General features: G+C 47.5%; 1 protein-coding gene across 1 annotated transcript in view; it reads right to left on the bottom strand.

Annotated features, from left to right (window-relative positions):
• Positions 1 to 7,416: 7,416 nt before the first annotated feature.
• Positions 7,417 to 12,281, bottom strand: part of LOC139383586 (transmembrane protein 260) — a 33,577-nt gene continuing 28,712 nt past the window's right edge. The window contains 9 exon segments of the mRNA XM_071128158.1: positions 7,417 to 7,638; positions 7,741 to 8,308; positions 8,605 to 8,623; positions 8,626 to 8,654; positions 9,523 to 9,693; positions 10,687 to 10,826; positions 10,974 to 10,998; positions 11,000 to 11,125; positions 12,236 to 12,281. Coding sequence (XP_070984259.1) covers positions 7,417 to 7,638; positions 7,741 to 8,308; positions 8,605 to 8,623; positions 8,626 to 8,654; positions 9,523 to 9,693; positions 10,687 to 10,826; positions 10,974 to 10,998; positions 11,000 to 11,125; positions 12,236 to 12,281 — 1,346 coding nt within the window.

Here is a 12,281-nt window from a genome sequence, read left to right on the forward strand (position 1 = left end):
TTCTTTCATGTAATTTGCTTTCTAGTAATTCAGAGAATATTTTGTAAGTGATGCTGCTGGAGAGGCTGTGGATAACTGATCCAGGTAGGGAAATACTACAGTGTAGATATTTTAGAGCTGTCTGCTTGTCAGGGATGACTTTGAAGTCTTAATGTTTCCTATTGTACCTTAATAATACTTCCAATTAGTCTTATTTAACACCAGTTTAATAATACATTATTTATTTTGCTACTTCCAAGCAGGTGCAGAGGGCACTCGACACCTCAGCCAGACTGTTCAAACAACACACACAAACTTAACAGATTTCCATCCAAAGTTATTTGCAAGTACAGTAGGAGTATTGTAAGCTAGCAGTGTAGGACAGTTCCAGGGCTTAAGGAAACAGTTATTGAGGGAAAATACATATTTGAAATGTTATTTAATCATAATTAACACAATAATTTATTATCAACATTACCTCCATGTGTTGAGGAGAACCATACCCTCTGAGCTCACGAAGGGGTTCCATCTCCCTATTGTCCGGTTCACAGAGCCCAGTGCAGGCCAGGGGGAGCAAGGCCTGGCCCTGAGGTCTAAGGTTGGTGGTGGTGGGTGGCATTGATGTGGTGCTGGTGCCCATCTGGCAGGATTTAGCCCTAATCCCAGAGCTCCTAGGCAGGGGAGCCCCAGGCTGCTGATCAGAACCCCCCATTGGTCCCTATTCATTCCTCTCCTACTCCTCAGCAGACACATAGCCTGCTGTAGAAACCAGAGAAAAACAAGAAGTCTCAACTGCTGGACATTGACAACATCACACACATCAGAGACATTACAATTGATATTGTACACTGTTAATATTTTTATTGACACAGGAAACTTCATCTTAGCCGACACACATAATACACTGAGTGTGCAAAACATTGAGTTGCACCCCCTTTTGCCCTCAGAACAGCCTCAATTCGTTGGGGCTTGGATTCTACAAGGTGTCAAAAGCATTCCACAGGGATGCTGGCCCATGTTCACTCCAATGCTTCCCACAGTTGTGTCAGGTTTGCTGCATGTCCTTTGGGCGTTGGACCATTCTTGATACACACGGGAAACTGTTGAGTGTGAAAAACCCGGTAGCGTTGCAGTTCTTGACACACACAAACCGCTGCGCTTGGCTACTACTACCATACCCCGTTCAAAGGCACTTAAGTATTTTTGTCTTGCCCATTTACCCTCTGAATGGCACACACACACAGAATACATGTCTCAAGGCTTAAAAATCCTTCTTTAACCTGTCTCCTCCCCTTCATCTACACGGATTGAAGTGGATTTAACAAGTGACATCAATAAGGGATCATAGCTTTCACCTGGATTCACCTGGTCGGTCTATGTCACGGAAAGAGCAGGTGTTCTTAAAGATTGGAACAAACAGGGTATATCAAGTAGACTAAACCAGTCCTGTCTGTCTGGGATTAACAGCTGTACACAGACGTAATGTGATAAACAAAAATCAAATATGATCGCAACAAACGCCGACAGGAAGAGGAGAGACATACACATCGTCACAAGCAGAGGACACAGACTGATATTTGAGAGGCAAGTTGTAGTAACACATTTGTCACATACACAAGTAAAGACTGAGTAAATATATACACACATAATTACAAAAACAGACGGAGAGGCAAATACACAAAGACACCCAGAAGCAGTCACAAAGCCAAACACACCTAACCACAGATAATCCCCTTGACACTGGAACACACACACACACACACACACACACACACACACACACAATCATTATGTTTATCACTCCAAAACCAGCCCACCGACACCCATCACTCTAATTCCATTTGTCTGTTTAGATTCGTTTTGCTTTAATCCTCCCTTGTTTGTGCACATCTGCAAGCACTGCAGCAGCATTGAGAGAGAGAGGAAGAGAGAGAGAAACAGAGTGAGAGAGAAAGAAAGAACTGAGCGCACAGGGAGTACTTTCACTCCTGCACCTCTGGTCCTGGTACCGAGGGCTCCACCACTAGGGGTAGACAGGCATGTCTGCTAGCCCAGAGAGGGACACCCTTTCCCAGCCACGGAGCTGCCGTCAGCCCCACAGGCCTCGTTAATCACTGTACACAGTCAAACACCCAGTCACGCAGTCTCAAACACCAACACAACATTACAGGCTTTTTACACAGTATTACGCCACATCTTATTACCCCATTCAAGTCCCTCTATTAGCTCAATTGGATGATGGGATTTCCATTTGTAAATTGGGTGATTTTAGATTAGCTTGTCTGTATGTCAGCTGTGAAATGCCCCAATGAGACAGTGAATGAGGTGACCAATCCCGTGAATAAATGCTTACGCATGCTGGTGCTGTGCATGAACGAGTGGTGGTGTCGAGCAAAAAATATACAAAATAAACTTTACCAGGCAAACAGGTAATTCAGGTCTAAACAGAGATCGTTTTATACTTTTACTGTATCCTCACCTACTACCAACTGCCTTACGCAGGAACATAGTCAGCCGACAGAAACCAAGGGTGTGAATCACTCTTCATCCCCAGGCCTCTCATTCAGATACGGAGTGAGACAGAGAGACAGAGAGACAGAGAGACAGAGAGACAGAGACAGAGACAGAGACAGAGACAGAGACAGAGAGAGAGAGAGAGAGAGAAAGAGAAAGAGAGAAAGAGAGAGAGGCACCCCAAGCGAGCTGAGACGCTGCAAATTATGAAAAAGCCTCTGTGTCCTAAATGGAGGCCAAGCTCTTTAATGTCGCACAAAATTAGAACCTGGGGGAGGAAGTGTGGCCTGCTTCTCGTTCTGGCCAACCCCCCTCCAACCCCCCTCCCTCAGCCCCTCCAACTCCCCTCCAACCCCCCTCCCTCAGCCCCTCCAACTCCCCTCCCTCAGCCCCTCCAACTCCCCGCCAACCCCCCTTCCTCAGCCCCTCTCAAAGCAAACAGAGATATTATCTCATGGCCAGTGGCGCTCTGTTGTATAGGGGAAACGGAGAGACCCCTGAGAGAGTCCAGGGGCGTCCATAAAGGTGCCTAATTTGTCAGTTTACTCCTCAATTATTTAAATAGGTCTAAGAAGGGAACGGAGAAAGGGGCTTTTTCTGCCTTTCCGTAGTAATGCGGAGAGAGACCTTTCTCCACAGTAGCTATCTTCAATTATGCTCTGCACTGCTGTCTTTGATATACGAAAGTGCAGTGGTGCTATATCAAATAAACAAATGTATGTACACAAGATAACAATGGGAATTTAGGGAAATAACAATGGGAATTCAGTTAGCCAAGTATAACTCCAAGAGGTTATTTCACATTTACTATACCGTAATACTAAAATACATATTGAAAAAAAAAACAGACACAAAGCTGTCAGTTGAGATGTAGGGCGGCGGTGTACTATGGAGACAGCGTTAAAAACCCTTTGTCCAGACATCCCCTGTGGTCCTCCATGCACCTGTCTGCCTGGGTAAAGCCCTTATCCCTCAACTACCTCTCCAACCTGGACAGAGGAACATGGCTCCTTTCCTATCAGCCAGGCACCACCAGCCCTCCATGTCCTGCTAAAGGAGCAACACAGCCAGGCAGGGCCAGGCATCTCCCAGGCTAGGGCCAGGCAACCCATTGGAGGTATGTGGGGGCCGGGGACAGATATTAGCAAGGGTTCAAGATTGATCCTGAAAATGTAGATGGCCAAATCCCCCAACCCCTCCTATGGCTGTACCTATTGTTGAGGGCTTTATTAAAGAGACGATGAGGAGGATGCTGTGGATGTGTGGTAGGGGGTTGTGAGGTGACCATCACCCCCAGGCGTCTGGTGGAGGCAGGTAACACGCTCTTCCTAACACTGTCTACAGGCTTTGTTTTAGGTCCCTGTTGTGGATCTGTTCAACAACAAGCACTTTCAATAAGCTCAGCAGCAGCAACACAAGGTCCTATGACAGCACTATATACATAGTATTCCTACACAATGTTGTCATCAACACAATGACTTGGTCCATTTTAAAACAGGCAGGGACACTTACAGGCGGAGAATACACATTTAGACTTTCTGCACAACAGGAGACAAACAAACCAACATAAAGACATATACAGTAAAGACAATGGAGAGAGCTGCTAGCACCTGTACAAACAGACTCTCTGTAAAGCCACAAACACACGGTACCTGCAGGGTCTTTACACAATGGCTGTCACACACTGAGACACACACTCATTAAGGCAATAACCAACTCAACCTGCAAGCATGCCAATTCACACATTACAACATGTGAACAAAGTCATTCTCCAAGAGGAAAATAACCTACAGCGCATAACACAAAGGAACGCTTTGGTCCCATACATGTTCTGTTAGACTTTTGGCTTGTTGAGCATACACTAGAAAAACACCTTGGATGTCCCAGCTAGTCTGCTGGTGCTGAGGCACTTCGGAGCCCCAGCACTACAATGGGGACACTCCACACTGTCATCTATATTTTGTAATTAAAAAAAAAAAACGTTATTTAACTAGGCAAGTCAGTTAAGAAGACATTCTTATTTACAATGATGGCCTACCCCGGCCAAACCTGGACTCCCAATCACGGCCTGATGTGATACAGCCTGGATTTGAACCATGGACTGTAGGAACACGTCTTGCACTGACATGCAGTGCCTTAGACCGCTGTGCCACTCGGGAGCCCAGCTATAAGACCTACGGTGCAAAACCAACCATCAACAGCCGCTGCATTAGACAAACCTACAAGTATGGATGAATAACAAGAACAATCCTGTGCTAAAAATATGTCAAGTTCAGTCGCGGCCATTGGCCATGATCACAGAAATGGGTGGCGTAGATTAAACACCCTTGAAACAGGTTTCCCTGCTTAGGAAACTGATCTGCAGGGAAGTTTTTCCAGAGTGTAAGATGATGCAAAATCTGTGGCCAGCTCAGTACTTTATGCCTATTCCACCCCCTACCACAACCTAACCTTCTCCATCCAGCCAGAGAGGAGATAGGCCCAGCCTCTAAAGCCGTCTTTTCAGCCCCTACTCCCGTTCGGTCTATCTGAGATGCACAGCAAGCGGAGGTGTCGCTTTTCCGCTGGCATTTCGGACAGTATCTACTTATAGATGGAGAAAAAGAGAAAAGAAAAACAGAAGGGGTATTATCAGGGAGGGATGAGAGCAGCAAAGGCATTTTGTCTTTTTATTCCGCTCCTAAGCCCTGGGCTTTGCTCCCAATCCGGATGGTCGATACGGCCAGGGATGTAAATGAAATGCAAATAGGAATAAGACTGGCTTCCCATCTCCAGTGTGTGCCTCCATGTCCCCCCCCCCCCCCTCTCTTTTCTGCTCTGTCGCTATTCTCTTCTTCCAGCTGTTTATAGTGTTGTCTCTCTGTCTCCCATTCACAGGCTTGCCTCTCTCTCACCCTCTCTCTGTCTCTTTCCCCCTCTCCCTCCATCCCTTCCCTCTCCCTCTCTCCCTGGCTGGGCTCACAGCTCTTATCTCCTCAGACGCCCCACATTCCAGCGTTGCCGTGGCTGCCTGCCTGCATCCGTGGTCACGGCGATTCCATGGGTTCCTACAATCCTTCAGCAGCTTGCTGATTTGGGGTGGGCAACCGACTCTCAGAGACAGGGGGCGGGGGGGGAGACAGTGGAAGAGAGGGACATAAGAGAGGGATGAGAGAGAGTGAGGGAGACAGGAGAGGGAGACAGATAGAGGGAGATTCAAGCAGAAGAGAGGACACAAGAAAAGGTCAATGATAAAGTAAAGTGACAGAGCAAAAAACACAAAATATATTAAACAGCTGTACATTGTACTATAGATTCATAGATTTTTTTGCATCTCCTTCTAATACTAATTTGTCATATTTGTATACATCAATAAATACTTACACCAGAAATAAAATGTCTCATAGAAAAAATAAACACAGCAGAAAAAAAGTATAGCTCTGAGAACATTTTAAGTGGAAAAATGAATCTTTGTTAGAGTATTTTAATCTGTGGACAGCAGAAAAAATAGCATGTTCACAGTCAGAATGTGGAAAGTGAGCGAGGTAGAAGGTCTCTCCGAGAACACAGGAACGAGGGAATGGAAGGTGAGTGAGGTAGAAGGTCTCTCCGAGGACAGAGGAACGAGGGAATGGAAGGTGAGCGAGGTAGAAGGTCTCTCCGAGGACAGAGGAAAGAGGGAATGGAAGGTGAGCGAGGTAGAAGGTCTCTCTGAGAACACAGGAACGAGGGAATGGAAGGTGAGTGAGGTAGAAGGTCTCTCCGAGGACAGAGGAACGAGGGAATGGAAGGTGAGCGAGGTAGAAGGTCTCTCTGAGAACAGAGGAACGAGGGAATGGAAGGTGAGCGAGGTAGAAGGTCTCTCCGAGAACAGAGGAACGAGGGAATGGAAGGTGAGCGAGGTAGAAGGTCTCTCCGAGAACAGAGGAACGAGGGAATGGAAAGTGAGAGAGGTAGAAGGTCTCTCTGAGAACAGAGGAACGAGGGAATGGAAGGTGAGCGAGGTAGAAGGTCTCTCTGAGAACAGAGGAACGATGGAATGGAAGGTGAGCGAGGTAGAAGGTTTCTCTGAGAACAGAGGAACGAGGGAATGGAAGGTGAGCGAGGTAGAAGGTCTCTCCGAGAACAGAGGAACGAGGGAATGGAAGGTGGGCGAGGTAGAAGGTCTCTCTGAGAACAGAGGAACGAGGGAATGGAAGGTGAGCGAGGTAGGTCTCTCTGAGAACAGAGGAACGAGGGAATGGAAGGTGAGCGAGGTAGGTCTCTCCTAGAACAGAGGAATGAGTCCCTGCTGAGGACCCTTGCATGTCTGTGTGCAATGTCTCTGTCTGTGTTAGCGTAGTTGTGACTGTCAATGTCTGCGCAACAAAATGTCTCTGCGGAGATGAAAGTGCTCCACTGTTCAGTGTGTGTGTGTGTGTGTGTGTGTGTGTGTGTGTGGTGTGTTTCTGTCCTCGTGTCTGTGTATCACAGGAGGAGCACACACCTCTAAATGCGTCCCTGGCATTGTAACATTTAATATGTCATTTAAATCCGTGAGGGATTATAGCTCTGGTGTCAAAAGGAGAAAAAAAAGCTCCTTGAATCCATTTGTTTTTTAAAGGACCATCTCAGCCGGATGGATAGTCGGTGGGCAGCGGTGGTGATTTGGAGCCTGGGTCATGCTAAGAGTCCAGAGGAAAGCGTAGCACGGCACAAGTCTGTCCTAGATTAAGAGCCTGCTCTAATCCTCCATTTCTGCGCACAAATTGGGTTTCCCTCAATCTCAGCCTGACCGTCCTAATGGGAGAACTAAAGAACTAAAGCTGGAGGCCACATAATCACAACGTTAAAAGCCGCGAGAGAGGCAGAGAAAGAGATACAGAGAGAGACAGGGAAATAGTAAATAAAAGAGTGTGTGTGAGAGATGAACAGCTTGATTGGGTTCAGTCCAGGTTGCAAAAGTCATGTAACGTCCCCAGTGGAAAACATTCCCGCAGTGTGAGGTGCAGTCAGGGTCCTGTTTGTCTGGACAACACCACCCCGGGGGCCTGGGAGTCCGTGGGCTCCTTGTCCAGGTACAGGCTGAAGTGCTGGATGCTGCAGGAGCCTCTCGCTGGCCAGGGACAGGTTCTTATCCCAGTTGGGAGGGTAGCCTGTGTGCCTCTCCACGATTTCCTTACATAGCTGTCAATCACAAAGAACACAACTTGTATACAATGACCATAACAAGCACCACTGTACAAATCTTGACCATATACTGTATGTGATTATGGTTAATGCTCATACTCCTATTTGTTTGCTATGGGAGGACTGACTCTCTGTGTAGGAGAGCTCAAACAGGCGAGCTTTCTCCTCTCCCTGGATCCTCTCAGCCAGGTCAAACAGGCCAGCTTTCTCCTCTCCCTGGATCCTCTCAGCCAGGTCAAACAGGCCAGCTTTCTCCTCTCCCTGGATCCTCTCAGCCAGGTCAAACAGGCCAGCTTTCTCCTCTCCCTGGATCCTCTCAGCCAGGTCAAACAGGCCAGCTTTCTCCTCTCCCTGGATCCTCTCAGCCAGGTCAAACAGGCCAGCTTTCTCCTCTCCCTGGATCCTCTCAGCCAGGTCAAACAGGCCAGCTTTCTCCTCTCCCTGGATCCTCTCAGCCAGGTCAAACAGGCCAGCTTTCTCCTCTCCCTGGATCCTCTCAGCCAGGTCAAACAGGCCAGCTTTCTCCTCTCCCTGGATCCTCTCAGCCAGGTCAAACAGGCCAGCTTTCTCCTCTCCCTGGATCCTCTCAGCCAGCTCAAACAGGCCAGCTTTCTCCTCTCCCTGGATCCTCTCAGCCAGGTCAAACAGAAAGAAAGCAGTCTTCATCCTGAAACAAAGAGAACATATCACAGGCTCAGAGCTAAGTTCTGGATGGATGAACCGTGGAGATTTATCCGCAGAGATGCACTAGGAGAATATAGTGATTTATGCAGATGCTAGCTACACAACAGCATTTCATGTAGAATAGCTGGTGCTCTACCACACCAGAGTGGGTTACGTAGATGTTTTAGCTGGCAGACTAGGCTGATCTGTCAGAGAGACTCTATCTGTAAACTATACAAATATACAGTGACTGCAAGAGAAAAGAGAGTCAGTGTCTTCAGTGTTTACTCTTTACTTTACCTGGCCGGCCACATCTCCTAGACCCCCTTGCCCAGGACCCTGGGTGGTAAATGGAACAAGACACAGCTCTACATCTCAACACCTCCTGGGCTTTTCTCATGCATCATTCCTTCCACACAATCATATTCATTCATGTATCACTATGGATGTTAATACACATTGTTCAAAGTGTGCTGGTTTAGGTTTTCACAAACCCAATGTGAATATACAGTACAGTACTGCAGAGCAACATTACCAGCACATTAGACATGGAAGGAACCACATATCCTTTTTCATGTTGTTGCGTATAAACACTTGACCTCTTCTTCAAAATAATATTTTAGCACGGTTCCGAGCTAATATTTGGCTTGTGGGCATCGACGGACACGCTTGTAGTGATGGCAAAGAAAATGATGTCACAGTATTCAGCCATGATTATCGCAGTGAATGAGGGACGGCTGGCAACGGCAACAGAAAATGGAGCTTTGACTAATTCCACTTTTGACACACTTATTGACAAAACGCAATAAGAAACTAATTATGTTTCATCTTTAGCCTCATTTCAAATGGCTGGAGGCCTAATGTCTTGCTTTGGTATAACGCGTATAGCTGCTGGATCAGAGCACGGAGAACAGAGGAAACCTTGCTGTAGGAACATCCGTTAAGTCTCTGCCGGTATTGTGAAAGACCACAGAGAAGAAATAGTCAACACCAAAGAGTATCACTGAACAGAAGATTCTTACTCTGCTATAGAAATGTATGATCACAGGATTCCTAACTAACAGGCCTAGCATGTTCGTCATGCTGTGACATACAGTATGACCATTTCCATGGCAGCTAGCAGAACACCATAGACTCCCCATGAACTGTAGGCCTCTCCTGCTGAGCAGGCCCCCCACCTCTCCAGAGGGCCCTCTGGGCTGTATGTATACTGTGTACCTGTTGTGTGGCTCGGTCCAGATGTAGAGGGTGTGGTGGGTCCACTCCACCGGGTGGAAGGGCTCCTGGGCAGGCACCAGGTGGTTACACACACCCAGAAGCCAGTGAGAAAAGCTCCTCTCCCAGCTGGGGTCCCGGTCAGGCAGCCCGATGCAGGCCAGCACAGCCCCCCTGCAGACACACACACAACCAGGCAGGCACCGTGACCATGCTGCTGAGGTGGACAGAGCAGAACCACAGTGTTGGAGCCCCTAAAGGGAACTACCCTCAGCTATCTATCTCCCCTCAAACACTACTCACTCTCACCCCAGGTGACTTCTGATAGAACTGAGTAGGCATACATGGGAAGCACATATGCATCCACCTCATACCCAACAAGCACAAGCATGCACACACACCCACCATTCAGCTCTCTCCCATTCCTACTGATCCACTCTCCTCTCCAGTGCTGTACCCAGAGGGTTGATCCCACTGGTCAGTGTTGCCCCCCTGTTGGCCAAGCAAACACTGCCCCCTGGTGGGCTGGGGATTTACAGGAGTCCTGTCCAACCCATTTGTTCTCTGTATCCTTCGAGTACTACAGTCAGATGGATAAAACATAAATACACTGAATATATTTGTTCAGTCGTTCTCTGCAGTCTTTCAGACATGGTATTGTGACTCCTCACGGGGCAGTAGCCTGGTGTTATAGTCCTTAATGCTGTAGGTTCTATGTTTCATCTCCTCCTTATTGTTTCAACCACTCAGTGCTCTCCAACAATCTCACCATTCCTCATGTAACAGTATAGCTTCCGTCCCTCTCCTCACCCCTACCTGGGCTCGAACCAGGGACCCTCTGCACACATAGACAACAGTCACCCTTGAAGCATCGCTACACATCGATCCACATAAGCCGCGGCCCTTGCAGAGCAAGGTGAACAACTACTTCAAGGTCTCAGAGCGAGTGATGTCACAGATTGAATCGCTATTAGCGCGCACCCCGCTAACTAGCTAGCCATTTCACATCGGTTACACTCACTTTCTACTCAGTCCATTATTGTCCTCTTCATTCACTCTCTCTATTTCTCACTTGTCCATTCAGTCAGTCCATACATTCTCAATAAAGAAAGACACTGTATGTATCTCTATGGTATTCTCTCCCTCCCTTCTCTCCCAGTGACTCACTGTGTGTTGTGAGAGAGGAACTGCTCCAGACTGAAGGTGTCTTTCTCCTCCGTGTGGACCGGGTCCCACCAGCACCCTGGGAAGTGAACCCCAGGGTGATGCTGGCCCAGCTTGGCCACGTACCAGCTATACGTCATCATCTGGAGGAGCAGAGAGGTCAACAGAGTCTTACTAGGATCTTCTACCAAAATGCTTCTAACAATGCTGTTATCATGACACTGAATTAATGGAAGTCCTGACCTGGACTTAAAACCAATGCAAATTACATTAAGTGGCAAAGAAGTAACCTCCTGGCCAACGAGGTGTACGTCTCTGGCAGTAGCGCAGGGAGTTACCTGGGAGGTCTCCCCGGGTCAGGATGATAGAGTCTGGAGGGACAGAGACCAGAAGCTCCCGCCCAAACTGCTCCACCACACTGTTACTGCTCTGATCACACTCCCTGGGAGGGACGCAACACAAACCTCTACAAGTCAACATGAGTTATATATTCTCTTACAACTGTGTGTCTGTGTACTTTTTTTTGAGTGGAGTTCTGTTTGTCCATCTCCACTACTGAGGATGGTCTCCGTGTGTGTGTGTGTGTGTGTGTGTGTGTGTGTGTGTGTGTGTGTGTGTGTGTGTGTGTGTGTGTGTGTGTGTGTGTGTGTGTGTGTGTGCTCTATGTATGCTTTCAAGTGCCTCTGTGGTAAGTTGTCAGTGCCCCCACCCCAGCTCTGTCTATCTAATCGCGGGTAGACAGGTGTGATGGGTCTGACAGCGTATGCCCTCCCCCTGATCAAAGCAGCTGTGTGATGCTCCCTCAGTCTGCCTGGCAGAGCGCAGCACCACACTGGTGTAATCTGCTACCTCTCACGGCTAACATCTCACACTCAGCATTCACAGTGGAATCTATGTGCTAACCGTGCCTCTCTTTAGCCCCCACCGTGGGATGAGAGACGGGAGAATAAAATACCTGGCATGTGGAGTGCAGGGCCCCAGTTTGAGCTACAGAGAAAATGATTGGGTTAGCTCAGATGAAACAAGTGCAGAGATTTTTGTCAGTAAAATTCTCAAGATGTTTTGTGTGTGACCCTCTAGCCCAGGGGTATCAAACTCAGAATGCAGCCCGAGGGGCAAACTGTTTCCATCGAGGTCCAGAGGACCGCACTTAAAATGGATTATATTTCCTTGCCGTCTAAATCGGCAAAATAATTGTCCTCTATCCATCGCTTTAAAATGGTTCGATGCTCCCTGACGGCCAAGCCTCCGTTTGATGACTGTTAGTGAGCTGGACAGAGTGAGGAGACTATAAATGTAAGTCAATATCATTTCTACACAGTTTTGATTTAGTTTAAGTAATTTCAATGTCCCCCGAGATCGTTATTTCCCGCAAAAATAAATATTATTGAGTTTGACACGAGCTTTAGCTACAAGACAACATTTATTTTCCAGTTTGTCGGTCATCCTGAAATCAGTTGGTGCAGGTAAAGATTCTACAGTGTTATAACACCACACACAGGATGGTGCCATCAAGCCAAAGTCAGTTGATTTTACTGGATATGATGTTTACCGATGGTTGGAGTGCACCATGTGTACCAGGAGACCTATAGTGAAGA

The sequence above is a fragment of the Oncorhynchus clarkii genome, chromosome 25, assembly GCF_045791955.1.
Source record: "Oncorhynchus clarkii lewisi isolate Uvic-CL-2024 chromosome 25, UVic_Ocla_1.0, whole genome shotgun sequence".
NCBI lineage: Eukaryota > Metazoa > Chordata > Actinopteri > Salmoniformes > Salmonidae > Oncorhynchus > Oncorhynchus clarkii.